The 19,159-nt window shown below is 39.6% G+C and overlaps 1 protein-coding gene across 1 annotated transcript; it reads left to right on the top strand.

The window, feature by feature from the left end:
• The first annotated feature begins 557 nt into the window (after positions 1-557).
• On the top strand, positions 558-13,515 carry hs2st1b (heparan sulfate 2-O-sulfotransferase 1b). The gene is made up of 7 exons (XM_062424706.1): positions 558-1,189; positions 6,198-6,436; positions 9,483-9,568; positions 10,211-10,349; positions 10,445-10,542; positions 11,815-11,972; positions 12,137-13,515. The coding sequence occupies exons 1-7, from the start codon at positions 1,066-1,068 to the stop codon at positions 12,361-12,363; spliced, it is 1,071 nt and encodes a 356-aa protein (XP_062280690.1). The 5' UTR covers positions 558-1,065; the 3' UTR covers positions 12,364-13,515.
• Positions 13,516-19,159: the final 5,644 nt, after the last annotated feature.

Raw genomic sequence — 19,159 nt, 5'->3', positions numbered from 1 at the left:
ACAATTAAATTATGTTATCATGAACATACTCAGAAAAGCCACTTGATCAAAAAGTGTGACTGAAGTGATATGACAAATATTGTAGCCACACAAAATACACATAATCTTAACACAAAGATGTAACACAAAGATTCATATCAAATGCCTCTTATATATATGTTAAGAGGCATTTGTGTGAAGGTCAAAAAACCATGGTTAACTTGTTCCATTTCCTTCTGACCACCAGAGACTGTGCTTTGAACCTGAGTGACACCTTTGTAGGACATGTTTCACTCCCCTCTGTATTTAATTGGAAAGAGACCTTCAAATCTGTGTCAGTGGTGTAATGTAGCTACTGGAAGACTGAGAACATGTTCTGCATTTTAAATCATACAGAGATGGAGATGTGAGATAAGATTAATGAGGCAGGGCGGGAACGGAGCTTAAAAAGACTGCTGAGAGCAGGTGATAGATCAGAGGAAATAAAAAGATTAAAACGGGGGTAAAATGCGGCAATATGGCTGAAGAGGATAAAGGGTATTATACATGAATAAAAAGGTTTGGGCATATGCTTTTTTTGATTGTATTTTTCAACATTTAAATTTTTTTTTTAATCATTTCTTGTCATGACACCCCTGTCCAGTAGGGGGAGTCCTGCATCTGTATCATTGAGTTGTGATCCTGTTATATATGTAAACAAAGAAGCTTCAGCTAGTCAAAGCTACCTGTAGCAACAAGACACTGCACATAGCTCAACTCTGTTAGACTGTCTTCTCATGGGCTTTTCTCAACTGTGGTGTCCAATTTCGTTCACATAAATAATTAAAAATTGCGTCTTGGTTTTCAAAGTGGACGCTAGCATGAGCTTTACGTGGGTTTACAATGTTAGTTAGCCCATAGGCTAATGTTTGGATAACGTTAAGTTAACCTCGTCTCCTCTCATGGCGCTAACAGCTAATGTTAGCGACATTTATCTTGACTTGTTGAAAGCTAACAGAGAGCTCCTTCGTTAGCTTAGCCATTAGCAGTGGATCTGAGACCTTCACTGTTGAGTAGTGTCCGCGGTATGACTCTCATTTCTATTTGATGGGGCTTTTAAGGATCATGATGCCGCCCAAGATTCAGCTTCTGGCTCTGCTGGCGTTTGCAGTGACCGTGCTGTTTATTGAGAACCAGATCCAGAGACTGGAGGAATCCAGAACCAGACTCGGTAAGACCAAAACAAGAGTGCTGGATTGTGTAAACAAAGATGATTGCTTGATAATAGTTGGATTTAATGCTGTGTGTACTATACAAACATGTTGGTCAAAGAGTAAATAACCAGTTTAAGATTCATAGGATTTAATGGCACAACATGGAATAGAGTATTCATAAGTATGTTTTAATTAGTGTATAATCACCTTAAACCAAGAGTCTTTATGTTCCCTTAGAATGAGCCATACATACATACATACATACATACATACATACATACATACATACATACATAAGGAGCAGGTTTGCTTTTCATTAGGCTAATTTATGCTTCCTCACGTCTTCTCTCCTCCCTGACCCGGAAACCATCTCCCTCTCTCTGTCCATCATGGAGGATACTCAGGTCCCTTAAATGCAGAGAGAGAGAAGAGATTGAGGAACCACAGGTGTATCCTCTGTGCATGTTTATTGTTTACTGGACAGGAGCAACCCTTTGATGGAATGTGTTTATTGATGAGCTGGTAAGCTCATTTGACAGGGCAGTCAAAAGTGGGGTTGTTTGCATAATACAGCAGTTTAGGAAAACTACATTTGGACCAGTACCAACAGCAGCGCATCATATGTATTCATAAAATAAAAAATATTGAATCATGCATCAGTGAAAAGACTCTTGTAACTTTTTATGAGTCTCCTTGAGCCAAAAAGCTTCTGCTTTATTATTTTCCATTTCAAGCACATCTCAGCTACTTCAGGACTATATGACAGCTGAGTGTCTCTATAATATCATCCTGAGCCTGAAAAGGACGTCAGACCTTCATAAACTTGATAAGCAATATTTGTATTTAAACATATTATGCAGACTGCAGCTATTTTTATTGCATTCTACATCTGTTCTGTTCTTTCAGTATTTAACATTTTTAGATAGTTGGATGTTGACAGCCAGACACTGCTATAAATCTATAATCAAATGATAAAAATTGGTGTACTTATCAGGTGTTTTCCTTCTAGCTCTCATTGTATAGAAATTATTAACTAACAGTTTAAAGTGTTAGTGATTGTACATGAGTCTTAAGTTTAAACTTGAGGTGCTGTGCCTCATTAGTAGTTGTCGTCGTCGCCTTAAAATGACGCTGAAGTAAGTAAGGACATTCCTCCATCTTCACATCTCTTCACTGTGTCTCTTATACCCTTGCTGGGGGGGATGAGGATGACACTGATGCAAGTGAGAGAAACAAGGAGATGTTAGTTTGATGAACCCAAGTCCTTTTCCACAGAGCTTGGCATGTTACTCCACCATGTTTCTACACCAGGCTAGAATGGACAAACCATATCTCGAGAGATAACCTTTGATGTTTTTTATGAGTTTTGCAGCCATGATAGGGTCTCCTACATGCTTTGTTACAATCTGCAGACTCACCACAAGATGTCACTAGGTCCTACACACTGGTCATTTAATAGTGCCAAGGAGCACATTAAGCACCAGAACTATGCCAATTTAACCAATAGCTTAAAATTACACTTAATTATAGAGCTGTGATGATCAGTCAATAAACTAGTCAGTTAGCTGTGATATATTCAATTAATCACCAATTTCTTTGATAATCAATTCATCGCTTTGAGTCGGTTTTGAATGCAAAAGAGTTCAAATTGTCTGATTCCAGTTTCTGGTGTCTTTGGTTATCTACTGATTTTCAGATGAAATATCTTTGACTTGTGGACAAAACCAAACCGTTTAGGATGTCCTCTTAGGTGTCAGAAGACCGTGACCAACATTTTTCACCATTTTCAGACTTTTGTTTTAGAACAATCATCTAATTAATGAATCAATAATCTATCTTACATACATGTAAAACCTCGATGTTTTCAGTTTTCTTTGTAACACTCCCTCATTAACAGTCTCAAGCTCAACACGTCCTGTAAGGCAGGTAAAGATCTATCTTTTAACTAAATGAAAGTTCCCGAAAGAGAACACGTCATTCACTTATTAATCATCTGATTTACGATCAAACCACTCAGTCTGGATTTACTTTCTCCATCTTTGTTTGGCTGAGATCAGTCACAGTTTGTCCGGGCAAAATGAATCAGTCTTATTAATCCAATCGTATCATTCAAATTCACAAACTGCCTGTCTGCTCAACACCACACCTCAGGCTTGCAGATGTTTCTCACTAACATACAGCAAGTCCATACAGGTACATTACGCCCGCTTTACTGCACTGACTCTGAACTCTTAACACCTGGAGGGGTCATTACGTAGCTTCTCTGTTTGGACTCCAGGAAGTGGACATAATGTCATAAGTAGATTAAAGTGGACTAGTTGGCAAGAAGGGTTATAATTTACTTACAGTGAATATGGCTTCTCTATTTAAATTCATCTCGTGGGTAAGAGCACTGGCTGGGATGTCACTTAAAAGACGGCCAGCTATTCCGCTCCAACTCTGTGATTCAAGCAGCTTTTATAGACTAAAGCGAATGCCTGTAAAAAAAAAAAAAAAAAAACAGGACGATGCTAGAAATGAGAGCACTGGACCTGAAACTTCTATTGACTCATATTCAACATAGTAAACAACAGAAGAAACGGAATCCACCTTCATTATTTTAATGTCAAGTATTTTTTGTGTTCTACTGATTGAAAATTTGACTTCTATCTTATTTGTACAAGCTTTCATATTAATGTTTTTTTTTTTTTACTTCTCTTATGATACATGTGAATGTGATTAGATGATAGTGATGTCACTGGTCATTTGACTATATATGTCAAATTTCCTTCCTGTGGGGTATTTTCCTGAGGAAGACATCTAATTGGTTGAAACGTCACAGATAAATCAAAGAGAGATGTGATTTAGTACTGCTTGTATCTAGTCCAGTTGTTTTTTTGTGTTCAGCATAAAGAAGAATTATCACCTTCTTGACAATGTCCACTAAAGTTTTGTTGATGTACACATGACTATGCTGTTTCATTTCAGCATTGATACAAACAGGAAACGTGCGGAAACAGAGAGGAATATGACATGAAGTAAAGGTCCCCAGTTAGAGACAAACTGGGGACATTGCAGTGATATGATATGCATCTTAGCCACTCGGCCACCAGAACACTGCAACAACATGTACAGTAGCACAAAAAAGGCTACTTTTATATTATACTGCAATTGAATGAGGCTGAATGATGGGTGACATAAGGTGTATCAGTGTCTCTATATAAAGCAAGGAGTCTCTGTCTGTATGTATGTCCTTCATGTATCTCTTCAACCGTTCATCCGATTGGCTCCACATTTGGCAGGTGCATCGCTGGGGAGCAAAGGGAGTGCAGTGTTGAATTTGGTGCGATTTGGACGTGCGTTATGTTTCTTTTTAATAAACTTTGAACACACCAGTGATCAGTAAGCTGCTCCACTCTGTGTAGGGCAGGACAGTGCTTCAGGGCTCTGTCTACTGACTCCTGTATTTCAGGGACAAACCAAAGATAAGGTGTAACACGAGTCAGAGAAAAGTTCTCTAAAGAGAGAAAAGAAGGGAACAAAAACAGAGCTTTAAATCACAAATGGACACTGTGACCCTGTGTCTAGACACAAAACATAGCGTTATCAGCACTTTTAGTAGATCAGCAGCGACTGCTTAGGTCACCCGTCTTCTGGAAGTGCTCACAGCCCAAATACATAATGACTGTGACCATGGTGATTGTGAAAAGCCACGATAGACGAAGCACAAATCTTTGGAGCAAAAATACCTACTCAAATCTAAACTGAAGGCACAGAAATGGGAATGATCTAGTAGCCCAATATGATCAATCCACTTTATTTTAGATTAGATTTACATTCATGTATTTTTATTTGAAATGAGAAAATGTATTTACCCTTAGAGTAATTAACCTATTATTTGTATCATTTCTTTCTTTATATACTCATTCATACCTTACATCAACTGTATTAATTTTTCTATGCGGTGAAGCAGCAGCTGGAGGCCAATCAATCAGCCTGTTCTGAACAGGCACGTTTTGAACCGGCACTTAATAAAACTCAGACACATCAGACATGCCTTAAGACTGAAGAATAAATCAAGTAAGGTAGTTTGATAGGAACATAAGTACAAGACGTCCTGCCTGCCTGTCACTCACTGCTGCGATGACCGTCATCGACAAAGAAAGACTCTCATTTGAAGTACAGCCTGTACTCTGTACTCTCTCTTTGCTTGCTGGAGTTTTAAAGAGCATTTCAGCCAAAGAAATAAGAGAAAGGAGTTCACATTATACTGATTGTACTTAAAGAGGAAGATCATTTGTATTTAATCTTAAAATAGCGAGCAGTAAGTCGCCATATGTACATTTACTGCATGATGTCTGTACAGATGAGGGTAATTATAAAGGCCAAGAGACCACCCATCTGCCTTTCAGACGCAGAGCAGCAAACATCCCGCAGACACGTGGCCACGCTCTCACTTCACGATGTCAGACACCTGCCTGCATTACACCGAGCAACACGCCGCCTGCCCAAATGACACTCACAAGGCCATCTCAGTAATTGGCTTTTAATTAACATTGCAGCGAGGAAAAAAAAAAAAAAACACTTTTAATTATGCTTCCTGTCAATATTCTCATCAAAAGCTTAATTACTTGTTTCGATGTTATTGTGTTTTCAAGGACTGTGTTGTTTTCCCTTAATTAAGGCGTGTTAACAAGCCTCGCTGGCCTTCATTTTAAAACCACTTGTTCATTTATACAATAGATGTACCTTTGTCTTTCTTTGTTGTTGTGTTGGTGGCTTCACGCCTACTGTGCGCCTTTCTCTGTGTATGAGAATAGCAATAAGCATCAGCTTATGAAATCCAGGCAGCAGAGAAATCCAGCCAGTGTACAAGACACAAGTATTTAAAAAGCCAAGTTCATGATGACCACAAGCGTGAAAATTAACAACTAAATTGATTCAGCTTTAAAACATTTGGAAACAGCCGTAAATGTGGTATATTTGTCAAAATGTGCATGTATGTCTGATCAGTGACGTTTAATATCATATTTCCTCTCTGTTCAGAACGTACCATAGCCAGACACGAGGTGGCAGAGGTGGAGCATCGTCACAATGAAGATATCATGGGGGAGTTATCACCACTGGCAGAAAAAGACGACATGGTCATCATCTACAACAGAGTGCCCAAAACGGCCAGCACCTCCTTCACTAACATCGCCTACGACCTGTGTGGGAAGAACCGTTTCCACGTCCTGCACATCAACACGACCAAAAACAACCCCGTCATGTCTTTACAGGACCAGGTAAGACCACAGTTATCTTAAGGTTGTCAAAATTCCATACAGAACATGAAAGCAGCATTTGAACAGTTATTATTAACTGCAGATACTTAACTCTTCATACAGTTGTTCTTTTAAAGTTTCTGCTAGACAGAAACTTGACTCCACCAAACATTTGGAAATGGGACCATGTCTCTGTCCTATTACTAATAATACTGCACTTTATACAACAGAGAAGCAAAGATAGAAGAGTCCTTGGTCGGCATAACGAATGCTCAGCTTACAACAGGCTTGTGGCCACTTTGATCATCAGCTGAAGATCTGGAATTAAAAATAGGCCATTGTTGTGGCCGGAGCCTCACTGGTTGTAACATGAAACACTTTCACATGAATGTGGCTTTAATACTTGGAAAGAAAGAAATGCTTTTGAGTCCCATCTTACCTCACATCTGTGTAATGTAAGAGTTCACCAGCAGTGTTTGTTAGTTAATTCTGTTACTGTTCTATTTCTGCAACCATCTGGAATAGCATCTGCCAGTGTTATGTAGAATAACATGCAGGATGAGACAAATGATCACGGAATAGCTGACTCTTGTTGATGCTATTAGAGTGCCACCTTTTTTTTCCTTCCTTATCTCAGTCCAGGTGTTCAAGGGTCAGTGTAGATTTCAAGTACATTAGATGGATGATGGACAGTATGGTAATATGGCAAAATAATTACATCATGATTTATTTTTTTTAATAGAAACATCATGATACACCATCTTACCACAATTCCCTTTTCATGTTTTTAAAGACTATTTTGCAACTTACTGAACCTTCAAAATTCAGTATGCGATTCTCGAGAAATAATAGACAATCAGTCCTTTCCAAACTGGCATGTTTTTAACGGTTACTGCACTAGTTTCATGTTAAATTATTCTATTTTTGGTTTAGGTTTTATTCATAATGTGAATTTGTTATGTTAATTTTGTAAATAGTATTTAATTCTATTTATATATTTAGGTATATTTTAATCTGTTAAAAGAGATCAAATTTGCCTCATTTTGTGCTCAGTATCGTTTCAGCATCAGTATCGGAAAAATCTCACACGATACCCAACCCTAGAAAAAAAGCTTTCTACTTTAAAACTCTGCACACCGATCACTCTGCACAGTTAAGCATCCAACTAAAGTAACAAGAAGCAAAACACATTTTTGAGTGAAGGGGAAATTTGAACTCATTGGTATTTTTTTTTTTTTCTCATTTCAAATTCAAAGTGCTCGAGGAGTAAGAACAACACGATGAAAAACACATCAATGTCTCAGCACTTTAAAACTGCACTGTAGATAGAGAAAAATGAAGTTGAAAGTTTTTGGCACTATCTGTGTTCAGCATCTTTGCTGACACAATTAACAGAATGATAATTATGATATTTAGTTGTGAAAGAGTTTACCAAGAATCAATGTTGGCTCGCTGTAGTCAGATCATTTTTGCTCTTTGATAAATAGGATGAAACATTTCAGCTCTCTTAGTGAATGTTTAGGAAACTATAACAGTAAAATTGAGTTTGAGCTGTTGTTACTCAGTAGTTAGTATCTTTCTCCTGCATGTTTAAAAGCCGCAGAGAGCGCTCATGACATCCTCCTGTTAACCTGGGTGCATTCATATTACCGTCAGTGCAGCTCAGGACACATAGTGTAAATGCCCCAAAGGTACGCTAGTGTTATTTTTGTCCGCTACTGCCAAGGTAATATCCTGTCTACCATCTCACAACAAGCTGCCCCCCCAACCCCCAACCCCCACCTCGCTAACAGTCTTGTTTCCATCGCACACAATGAAACGGAGACGAGGGGAAAGAGTCAGTCTGCCGCCACATCAGAGCCCAACTTCATTTTAGAGCAGGAAAATTCAAATTTGTATCCAGTAATAGCATCTAGCTTAGCCAAAAATGGCGATTATGTTTTGAATTTGTCATATTTTTTATTCCGTCAAAACCGCAGAGTGTGTGTCAAAGATAACAGTAATAAATGGAGGTGCTGTGCTCTGCTGTTGAAAGCCTATTTAAAGCCAGAAGGTAGTGGATGGAAAATGGTTCCGTTGGAGGCACATGTATGTGAAGCATCACGCAGCTGTTGAAACACTTCATTGCCATCGAACAACTGCAGCATAAAAACATACGTAAATTTAAGGTGGTGTGATTTTAGTTTTATGCTTTACAGCTTCCTTTCGCACACCGTCTACCAACGACTGCAGCCTTTTTTTAAATGGGCTTGAAAATGGGAAGAGTCAATGGAAGTCATTTAAGGAACATTTTCATATTCTCATCCAAAATGTATTCTACTTAGTTCTGTGAGGTTTGCTGGTACAGGTGTTTCAAGTTGGACTCTTCAACCTCTGCAAAAACTTGTGTAAATGGCACGTTTCAACCTGCTCGTGAGGAGGAGGAAATAATTATATTCGACACTCCTAAAATAGTAAAAAATAATCATTTCACACCATGGATCTTTAAATCCTGCTGCCGGAAATCAGTGTCAGCGGTCGTATTAGGAAACCTAAAAAATGACAAAACATTCATACAACTTTCATGGCATGTTATCGCAGGATTATAACGAAAATAAAGATGGAATAGACTGACTCTAAGTGGTTTAGACCTGGAGGCAGAATTCTGTCAAGTGTGGTGAAAGAGGATGTTCACATGGACAACAACCTTTTAACGCAAATGTTTTCAGGGACAATTTTACTAACAGCTGCAGAATTGTAGAAGTTGTCAGGCCAATAAAACACAAGTCAAAAAAGAAGCTGTCAAACACCTGTACATTTAAGTTTAGCTTTAGGCAATTTCGTTAGCATACTAAAATTCATTCAGATGAAGTCATTATAATTATTAAAGGTTCCCAGTGGAATTGTTTCATAAACAAATGTTAAACGCATTTTTCTCTTGCCATAAAATGCTACAAGTCCCCGTAAACCACATGTACATGCCTGACTCTTCTTTAACTTCTCAGTGTTTTCTGTTGTTGCTGTGTTTTTCCATTTACCGGAGTTTCCCTGCCGCTCCATAATTAGACCCCATTATCTTTGACTACAGGTGCGCTTTGTCAGAAATGTCACCTCCTGGAGAGAGATGAAGCCCGGCTTCTACCACGGCCACGTAGCTTATCTGGACTTCTCGAAGTAAGGCCCCTTCATTTCCTGTAACACCATTAATATCCAGATGACTTACAAACAGTTAACAAAGCAGATAAAAGGGGGAGGTCATGTATTGATTGCTAATGTGTGCTTTAGTGTTGATTAATAGCATTGTTGTCCTTATCTCCCCCCTGACACTATCGTTTCAGTGATCGCAGGTAATTATCCTAATGGTGGAAGTGTTCTTCAATGAGGGAGATTCTGTTAACTTGCAATCTGTCTCTCCTTGATGCCGCCGCTGTTTATCCTGATGGAAAAGTTGATACTTTAGTGCAATAAACACACAATGAACTGGGTGCATGAAGGCAGCTGCTACATGGCCTCATGTCATTGTGACTTTCAACCAGTGTAGTAGTAGTACAGTGTTAAACATTAATCTTACCTTTTGATGTACTGTATCTTATAGGTAATTTTCATCTGCAGTCCCTCCAGTGGGTCAATATTAAAACATATAACAGCACAATAACAAAGCAAAAAACCCAAAGGATATATAGAAAATACAAAGCTTCACCCAATTGTACATCACATACCATGTAGAGTCAGTGGTTACAGAGCTGAGCCTTTTTAGCAGTTTTTTAATTTGGTTTTAAATGTGTGTTCACTTCAAACTTTTTCTATGTGTTTTAGATATGGAGTAAAGGCTAAGCCAATGTACATAAATGTGGTACGGGATCCCATAGAGCGTCTGGTGTCATACTACTACTTCTTAAGATTCGGAGATGACTACAGGCCCGGCCTTCGACGAAGAAAACAAGGGGACAAAAAGGTTTTCCTTCATTTATCATTCATATTTAGTTTCAAGGCCTGTTGCCTGTTGGCGCATTGATTTATGATAACAAGTGTTTCTATTTTGTCTTCCAGACTTTTGATGAGTGCGTCTCATCCGGAGGCTCTGACTGTGCTCCGGAGAAGCTCTGGCTGCAGATCCCCTTCTTCTGCGGCCACCATTCAGAGTGCTGGTGAGTAGGCTGCACCCGCCTCGCATGTGTCAACAGCCTGCCCACTGACCCATCACAGTACACAAGACATTTCTATAGAAACACTGTGCACCATGTTAATTATGTCAGAAATAGAAAAAACATGTTTTGCACTCTGAGTTAGTGAGTATTAAGTCTCAGAGAGAGATCCTAACTGTAAAGAAGACATACTGCATATACATACATGTTATGTTATCTTTTTATTAGATTAAAAAATCTACAGATTTGATTGAGCTCAACATGCAACATTTCAGACTGTATCAGATAGACCTTTTTTTTCCCCAGAGAATCTGTAGTTTTTCCTCTTTGCTTTGTCAATAGAAAAGCCTCATCTTACTCTTTAATAGTGTGTTCATCATGTGACAAGAAACACCAAAATGTCATCATGGAAAATGGTTTGATTATCCATGAGTGATGATTTTCCATACTCAATCTAGACAACTTGTACATGTTAAACATGCCAACCATATTTTAAAAAGTCTACAATAATTCCCATTATTATAATTATAGCCTTTCTTTGAACAATTAGGAAATTGGAAATTTGAAACCTGACCCAGCTTCTTAGTCTGTTCTAGTTTTGTGATAATGTTATATAGGTATATTTCATCCCACTTAGTATCACTTTTCACCACCTCAGTGATCTAACTTTTCTACAAGTTTTGCCTTACTCTCTCTGCTCTGGTTGTAATGATGTTGTGTGTGATTAGCGTGTAATTTAGAACTGCCTCATTCATATGAATACTCTTTGAGCTGGATTTGAAAACCCAGAGTAACTGAGCTGAGTTGATAAGCAGCTTAATGATAGCAGATAACCAGGATCAGCATTGTTAGGCTTGGCGAGGTTAGTCAAAAAGAGTGAGACTAAGGGCGTTTCCAAACCTATAGTTTGTTTGCACCGCTGCAGATCAGTGGATGAGTTGGTAAACCTGGTGAGTTTTCCTCTTGGTGTGGTTTCTTTTAATGCAGGGAAAAATCCTTCAGATGTGTCTGGAGCAGGATTAAGAACATAAACACAGGAACCACATCCTCAAAAAGTTTAGGTACAGTTGTTTTGGTCTGCATCAGACAACAAATTCAAATCAACAAAATCAGCAAGGTGGAAACCAACCAGTGTCCAGTTCCACTGGACTGAATAGTTAGAGGTTTGAAAATACCCCTAAGTGGAACTTCCTTCAGGTTACAGACCTTGACACAGTAGACCGACTAAATGATCCCAGATTTATTAAATTATGTTATGTGCTGTTTTACGTGCAGGAATGTGGGCAGTAGATGGGCTCTGGAAAAGGCCAAATACAACCTGGTGAATGAGTACCTGCTGGTTGGAGTAACCGAGGAGCTGGAAGACTTCATCATGATCCTGGAGGCGGCGCTCCCACGCTTTTTCAAAGGAGCCACAGACCTCTACAGAACAGGTACAAACACAAACCACATCAGCCACATCACCTCACAGCCTCTAGTTTGCTACTCCAAAAATGTTTATTGAATATTTAGTTTCCAGCTGTGCTCCTCTACCAATCAGCAGTAACCCTTTGTTGCTCAGACCGACAGACTCATTAGACCATTTTTTTTTCTGTAGGAAAGAAATCCCATCTGCGAAAGACCACCGAGAAGAAGCCCCTCACCAAAGAGACAATCACTAAGCTGCAGCAATCCAACATCTGGAAAATGGAAAATGAGTTTTATGAGTTTGCACTTGAACAGTTTCAGTTTGTACGTGCCCACGCTGTCAGGGAAAAGGACGGAGAACTTTATGTACTGGCCCAGAGCTTCTTCTATGAAAAGATCTACCCCAAAGTGAACTAAAAGTGTAGCCAGAAAAAGAGGGACAAGTGGCTGCACAGAGACTCTATAAGAAGTCAAATACACTGGGAGGAAAAGAGAAAAACCAAGTGATGTTCATGTTGGTGAATGCTGGATTAATTTCTAGGATTCAAATGTTAACCAACCTTGTTATGATACAGAAAAGGCCCTTTCAGACTACAGTGGTATGTCTACTGGGAATGTGTCTATTTTTTTTTAATGATGTTGCAGCTGTTGAGAGAACTTAACACGGATAAACCGCCAGTCTGAACTGTGAGAAAGAATTCCTGTCCAGAGCGGAGCGAAATAGTTGGTGAATGTGGTACATATCAAAACCCAAACATGAGCAGCGATCCATTTTATCTAGTATAACAAGGTCATGTGTTTGGTTTTTGGGTGGAACCTTGAGATAAAAAACCACAAACCTCAACTAGTTTCAAGTTTTTCTATCCGCTGATAGATCAGAAAAGAATCTCATCTAGTTGAACGTTGAAAACTGAGCTCCTATTTCTTTCTTTCTTTTCTTTTTTCTTTGCACACTACATTTTATGTGCGTCAGTACGTTTACAAAAACAGATAATATAACTGTTAAAAAACAAGAAAAAAAATCAATGCTGCATTTACACAGTCTGTATTAACATGGAGCGAACATGATACATTTTTTGGACCAAATGGTAGCAAAAGAAAATGGAACGGACCATTGCATCCTTTTGGTGCGTGACTAGTACTTTTTTATCCCTCTGAGATGTTCTCAATTTTTAGACGTTACAGCATCGAATCAGTATTTTATCACAGAGAAATGATGATGTGCATCTTTGATATAATGGGACAGCTGCGGTTTTTTAGCTTATGAAAGGACCACAGCTGGAGCAGGGTAAATGTATTAATCAAAGATTAACAGAATGTCTGAACACAGGGTTAAACAATGGACAATGCACAGGACCATTTGCAACAGAAAGAGAAAGAGAGGTAGAACTGATAGTGCCTTTATTACAACTATTTTTGTTGTTTGTTTGGGTTTTGTTTTTTTGGTATGCAATTTCCAGTGATTTTACAATCATGTTTCCTCTTGTTTTGTGTATTCTTATGAACCACAGTTTCTATTTCTGTTTTTTCATACTCATCACATTAACAGCCTAAACATAAATACTCAACTGCAAACGTCTTGACTCATTTTATTCTTACTGTATTCACACCAAGTAAGTTATTTGTCTCATACGGCTCATGATAGCACTGATAGGCAGGAGGTGGCTTGAAACATTGATGCCATGCATTACTTTACAATAGAAAGCACTTTTTGTATTTCACCTCTGAATCCTGCAGTGTTGTTTTTAAAGGGGGCCTCAGATAGCCATCACTTAAGATGGAAAATCTCCTCGGTGAGTTTAAATACTTCTAGCTGCCAGTTGGTAACGCAGAATTTCTGTTAACCAGACTAAAAATCTCCAGTCATGCTATCACGAATGTGTAGTCTGATGTTGAGGTAGGTTTACAATGTTTACCATCTTAGTTTATCGTGTTGCTAGGCTAACATTAACATTTGCTCATTATTTTTGCAGATATTTAGTCATAAACCAAAGTATTGGACAAATTAAAATGTCGTTCTGATGACGGTGATGGAGGGAAAATTGGATAAAACATTAACCAAAGTTATTTCAGATTATCCTTAGGGGGACCATGAATGTCTACCGAATTCTATGACAATCCAAAAGCTCTTAAGACCTTTCAGTCTGAACCAAAGAGGCGTACTGACAGACATTGCCATGCCTAATGTGGCCAAAACAATCATCAAACTCAAACTGAGTTACATCCTTTGACTTTAATGGGTCAAGCTCCAATGACCCTGTATCCTACATTTCCCATACTGCAACTCAAACGCATCTTTTATTGGCGTGGTAAATCCCAACATCTTTCAAACTCCACGCACACAGTTTCTAATACCAGTTCTCTGTTAACAAGACAGTGTGCAGCAGCAGCAGGTATAAATATAATAATTGAGGGGGACATAAATGTGTGCGCCAAAGTTCATGGCAGTCCATTTAACATTACATAAAGGACATAGGGGAACAACTACTCCCATATGTGGACAATCCAGCTCATTTTTGCACCCTTTCGGGGTCTCTTCCAGTGATTTACTTGAGCCCAGTAACTCTTGAATCCATTTCTCGTCTTCTGGCTCCATAATTACAGAATAATTGCCCCGCTATATCTTACTCAACAGGGAGTATTTAACCACCGAAACCGTGAAATAACAGACTGGGATGGGATGATCTGCTGAAGTCAGCGTTATTACCAACTCTTGCCTCCTCTCTGATGGGAGAATAGACAGGAGGGAGGGAGAGTGTCTGCAGGGAGAGAGAGCAGTAGCACGCTCCACCAGTCCACAGCCTGTTCTTGTGTCTACACAGAGACAGCACAAAGGCCCCAACCCCATATTTAACGCTTTGTGACCATGGACACAAGGAGAGCCTGCCCGTCTCAGAAAATAGAACTCAATTAACAGTTTTGCTGCAGGCATATTGGAACATTGTTTCATTAACGAGATGAATACAGTCTGATAATTACTTCATCTCAATTAGAGAAAAAAAAGGCTACACTCTATATTGATTGTGGCTGATGAGCTTGAAGGTTAATTAGGAACACAATATTTCAAAAGTCTATCCTGCTTTGTTGTTGTTTGACAGTTGTGGGAGCTGTTTGTTGCTGACTTTTTTGGGGGGGTTTTGTAACTGTGCAGGTCTTCCAGTCACAATCATCTATTTGATTTTACTTAAGCTTTGTCTTTTGTTTCAGCAAAATAACCTGCCTCTCTCCTAACCTTGGGTTTCAAGTGTTTGGGACTGTGTTTCTGTCTTGCTGTACCGATGTAAGCCACTAGAGGGCGCCGCGGTCCTGCTGAAAGCCTCCACAGAGCAGCATTGGCGTTTGGATTGACTGAAACGGTTCACCAAGCCCCATTAATGCACCTGTGCAAAGCCAAATGGAACAAACTAATAGTGCATTACCATTAACAATACAAATTACACCATTAGGCACACTTGGCTCTCAGGCCTTGTGATAGCTATAAATAGTTTCACTTGGTCTTGGACAATTTGTGCTGTACTTGCATAATGACAACACTCAAATTAATTCAGGGCGTGCAAATGGAACACCCGTACTGATGCATGTTGTGAAAGGAGACATTTTGGGCTTTTTTTTAATGATGTGCCTCCTCCTGCAGTGCCACCTTTGCAAGAGGAGTTAACAGGAGGAGACAGAAACCCGAACAGAAGTACAATGTCTCCATTACAACCCATCCAGAGCATTTGATCCTGTTATTGCCGAAGCTGTGCACAAAATAATGACCTCTTTTTGTCAATGAAAGTTGGCTGCACTACTCCAAATGGCCCTCTGGATTGGTTTTGGACCTTCTTTTTTTTTTTTTTCAGCGGACCATAGGAGACCCAGCACAGTTTTTGCAGCTAGCTGACCTCAAAGTGGTTTCACTACTGCTCTATAAAACAAACAGAGCAGAGCAGAGGCAGCTTGACTGCCCCTCACTGGGACTGTGGACAGGACCTTAAAGCACTTGGCCAAAGGGGACCATTATGTGTACTTCTTTTCGCTGTGTTTTATGTAAATGCGCCGTGCTGAAATGGAAGGTAAAATTAAGCCAGCATGTCAGAGGCACTGGGCCAAGAAAACCTCAAGTGTTCCTGATATTCCTATTTTACTGGAGCCTGGTGCAGATGATAGATTGCAGTTGATGGGGGGAGAAAACGATGGAAGCCATCACCATCATAAAGCATTGCCAGATTCATCCATTAATGGTTCTTTGCCTTCTAGCCTGTAACACATTGACATTTGACGATGTGAAAAGGGTAGTTATAGCATTAAAGGATAGCCATGCTAGGGGTTCTGTGAGGCTGAACTCAATGCTAATGTCAGTAAGCTAGTATGCCCACAGTGAAAATACTAACATACCTTTTTAGCAGGTATAATTCATTACTATGTCCCCTAGTTTGCTAATTAATCCTAAACATGTAGTACAGTTGAGGCGTATGGGTCACATCATTGGTTTGGCAGGTGATGTAATGTAATAATGTAATGCAGTATAACTTGATATTTGGAGCTGATGATGGTGATAGATTAAGAGTTACGGGATCACCCAAGTGATTACAATTCATCCTTAGGGGAACATGAATGGGGGTAACAAAGATTTCTTGGCAATTCACCCAACATTTGTAGAGGAATTTCACTGAACCAGAAAAGGGAACCTCATGGTGGCACTAAGAAAAAAGTTGAAATCACTAAGGTCATTAGGATATGTCATCTGGGGATCATGAATGTATATATAAAATATTTATTTTGGGGGCATTTTTACCTTTGTTTGAAAGTAGCTGGCCTCTAGGCCGACAGGAAACAGGTAGAAAGAGAGAAGGGAATGACATGCAAATTAGGTCCCTTGGCAGAGTCGAACCAGGGACGTTGCGATAACGTGGCATGCACGGTAACTACTTGGCTATACCAAAGCGCTCCGTCTGTATAAAATCTTGTCCCAAGTAGATGTTGAAATATTTCCCTGGTGACAACTGAGAGCTCGTGGCTCAGGATGGTCAATGATCAGAAAAGTCTAGGATCACCAAAGTCAGTAAGATTCATCCTGTGGGGGCCATGAACGTCTGTACGAAACTTAATGGCAATCCATCTTGTAGTTGTTGAGATATTTCACTCAAGAACAGAACATTTTAAACTCTGAGTGGTGCTTGATGAAAAGTCAGGGGCTCAATTCATCCAGACGGGGACATGAACGTCTGCACTAAATTTATTGGCAATCCATCCAGTAGTTGTTGAGATATTCCAGTCTGGACCAAAGTTATGTACAGCATTATCATCCCAAGAGCCACGCCGCTAAAAATACAGATGGCAGAAAACACCTTACCCCAGCAGTAATCCATGCACTGACGGTCAAACTACCAAAGGAAGACAATAGTCCTATAACCCTTTTATTGATACACTCTTATCAATAAATAAAAAACATAGTGGGGAAGATTAAGAAAAAAAGATTTAATCAGCATTACATCCGCCATGTACATGTATCAGTACATGATGTAATACATAAGGGACAATATGAGCCTGTGAGCACAACAGGGAGGTTGACCCCCGTACAGGAAACTCTCTGATACTCTTAATTAGATTGCTGTATTGTAGTTTGACCTTGGTGGAAGACACTCTACACTACTCTGTCTCTCTCTCCCTCCCTCTCTATCTTTCTATTGCTCTTGGTTGTGCTGGCAGTGCTGAGAGCACATAGTGGAGCATGGGCATTTTCTCCTGGAGGGTAGGAGAGAAATGCAATCAGCAATTCAATCGTGGCCATTGTGTAGCAGTGCTGATGAGCTTTGCAGAGTAGATAATGGATTAAATTATTTATCCACCCCCCCCTCCTCCTCCTCAGTGCTCATTGTTGCCTCCTCTTTGTGCTGCTACAGCGGTACACAGACGTAGGTTGAAGGCCTAGATCACTCGCTGCCTTTCATAGATCTAATTTTTCTAATTAGCGCTTGAATGCAGAATGGTCTCTCCCCCTTTTACCCCCTGCCTCCACCGCAGCGTTCATTGTCAGATACATTCCATGAGGTGAGCATGTGAACCTATCAGCGCCTAATTCAGTGGCAGAGAATACCACTGTATTACCACATCCTTGTCACTCCTCCACCATACTTCTCTTAGTGAAACACTAAATGATCTTGATAATAACCTAATCAAGGACAGCTTCTTTAAATGAAATGTTATTAGACCACAGACTCAATCCTCACAGGAGATTGACTGGTCTGGGATCAGGAACACTGTAACCACTCACTCTTGAGTGTTTTTCATTATGTGGTGACCAGGTAAGTTGCAGGAACATTTCAGGACCCCGGATCTACAAATTGAAACATAGATAATCCATACATGATATCGATGATAGAGGCCAACAGCCAGGACGTCAGTATATGACTTTCATGTTGTTACAGCAGCATAAAGAGGTCCAACTATGGCTAAACTTGTTGTTTTAGGTCTTAGGTGAGGTAAACTTTGAGAATAAAATCAATGTATAGCATAGTAGCATGTCTAGAATAGTTAGAAATGCTAGATTCACACGGCTTGCCCTGATCCACTGTTTCCCACAAATACTTATTTCCCTTAATCTCTATAAAGGAGCTGGTAAGTGCAAAGTAGCATGATCCATAGAGTCACAATTGCCACATTTATGGGATATACAGTTGGAATAAACTGGATTTTTTTCTTTATTCCAATTAACCCTCTACCATCTTGTTTTCCCCTTTTGCGTCCCCTTAAGCATCTTAAAGTTTGTTACTCCACACTGACTAACGTTATAGAATCTCATATACAGTATATAATCTGTATCAGTGGTCCAACTCCTCATTGAAGCTTTATGATGTTTACACTGAGTGAAATATTCATACACTCCATCTTTTTTTATGGCTGCTCCATTCCATCAAATGGAAATTGTTAAGTCCCCCAGTCGCAGTTATATTGTTTTTTTTTGTAGTGTGTAAACCTGAACATTGTGTATCATGGTTTTAAAAGAGTGAGAGCTCTCTTTTCTTGCGAGGATCTGTGTGTTTATTGACAGGTGCCGGGTTCCAGCAAGGATTGGCTGGCCTCCAGTGCTGCGGCTACTGTGGGTTCCTTGGTGATGCTGAGGGACGTGTTGGCAGCAGAGCCTCGTCCCTCCTCATCGTCACACCCTCGTGACCCTTTGTTTTTAAGAACGATGTGACAGGTTGTCTATGATTTCTCGTATTTCCAGTGT

Source organism: Scomber scombrus, chromosome 8 (assembly GCF_963691925.1).
Source record: "Scomber scombrus chromosome 8, fScoSco1.1, whole genome shotgun sequence".
Lineage (NCBI taxonomy): Eukaryota > Metazoa > Chordata > Actinopteri > Scombriformes > Scombridae > Scomber > Scomber scombrus.
This window is presented reverse-complemented; position numbering and strand designations above follow the sequence as displayed.

What these genes read in the sequence shown, in the direction of transcription:
- hs2st1b (XM_062424706.1), top strand. Translation starts at nt 1,066, where the DNA reads ATGGGGCTTTTAAGGATCATGATGCCGCCCAAGATTCAGCTTCTGGCT. An exon ending in TCATGTCTTTACAGGACCAG is followed by an intron (nt 6,437 to 9,482) that starts GTAAGACCACAG and finishes CTTTGACTACAG; the next exon opens with GTGCGCTTTGTCAGAAATGT. An exon ending in GCTTATCTGGACTTCTCGAA is followed by an intron (nt 9,569 to 10,210) that starts GTAAGGCCCCTT and finishes TATGTGTTTTAG; the next exon opens with ATATGGAGTAAAGGCTAAGC.